General features: G+C 35.0%; 1 protein-coding gene across 1 annotated transcript in view; it reads left to right on the top strand.

The window, feature by feature from the left end:
• LOC103680203 (lysine-specific demethylase 6A-like) overlaps positions 1 to 1,374 on the top strand; it is a 143,311-nt gene that overhangs the window by 50,044 nt on the left and 91,893 nt on the right. The window contains 1 exon segment of the mRNA XM_040636038.1: positions 1,231 to 1,289. Coding sequence (XP_040491972.1) covers positions 1,231 to 1,289 — 59 coding nt within the window.

The following is a 1,374-nucleotide window of genomic DNA, read 5'->3' as shown; positions in this document are numbered from 1 at the left end:
AAGGTGATGCTGCATTATGGTGTTGCATTGTATGTCCCTGATGGTGAGATGTTGAGCATCTTTTTTTTTTTTTTTAATATGTTGGTGATCTGAATGTCTTCTTTGGAAGAATTTTTAGTTCTTTGTGCATTTTATTTTATTTATTTATTTATTTATTTTTTTTAAGATTTTATTTATTTATTCAACAGAGAGATAGCCAGCGAGAGAGGGAACACAAGCAGGGGGAGTGGGAGAGGAAGAAGCAGACTCCCAGCGGAGGAGCCTGATGTGGGGCTCGATCCCAGAACGCCGGGATCACGCCCTGAGCCGAAGGCAGACGCTTAACCGCTGTGCCACCCAGGCGCCCCTCTTTGTGCATTTTAAATTAGACTTTTCATTACCAAGTTTATGTGAGTTCTTTATGTATTTATTATGGATATTAACCCCTTACCTGATAGATGGTTTGCAGAAATTTTGTCCCATTTTGTAGATGACCTTTTCATGCTTTGTTTTGTTTTTTGTGCAGAAGCTTTTAAATTTGGTGTAGTTCTACTTGATCATTTTTACTTTTGTTTCTTGTTGTACCCAAGAAACCCTTGCCAAAACCAGTTGGGGAGTTCTTTTCTACATTTTATTATAGGAGTTTTATGGTATTAGGTATTGGGTTAAGTTTTTGATCCATTTCAAATTAATTTTTTGGATGACTGTAAATAAGGGGTCCAGTTTCATTGTTCTGCATGTATTTATCCATTTTTTAAATCGTATTTGAACACAGTCCTTTTGCCATCGTGTGTTCTTGACTCCCTGGTTGAATAATAGTTGACGTAAATGTGGGAGTTTAATTCTGGGCTCTCTGTTCTGTAGGTCCATTTTTTTGCCAGTATTGTACTATTTTTATTACTATAGACTTGTAATATAGTTTGAAAGCAGGAGATGATATGCTTCCTGCTTTGTTCTTACTTTGGATTACTTTGGTTGTTTGGGGTCTTTTGTGGTTTCACACAGATTTTAAGATTGTAATTTTGTTGTTTTCACTGTGGACTTCATAAAAAAGGAACTGAAAATATTTCTTCAAGTAGTTTGGCTTCTGTATTACACATTACCTCATGACTTACATTGTTTCTTTGAAGTGTATTATAATATGTGGTAGAATTTTCAGAACATAAAAGCGTGTCATATGTACTAGATTTCTAATTAATCTAGGAAATAGATGTAAAAACTTTTACTCTGTAATTTTTTGTTTTTTAACAGAATGCTGCCTTTTTGTATGGCCTTGGTTTGGTTTACTTCTACTACAATGCATTTCACTGGTAAGTTGATTTAAACCAGGTGTTTCCACTTTGTGTGTGTGTGTGTGTGTGTGTGATAAACACATACACTATTATAATGTCAGGT

The sequence above is a fragment of the Ursus maritimus genome (assembly GCF_017311325.1).
Source record: "Ursus maritimus isolate PB19 chromosome Y unlocalized genomic scaffold, ASM1731132v1 scaffold_Y2, whole genome shotgun sequence".
Lineage (NCBI taxonomy): Eukaryota > Metazoa > Chordata > Mammalia > Carnivora > Ursidae > Ursus > Ursus maritimus.
This window is presented reverse-complemented; position numbering and strand designations above follow the sequence as displayed.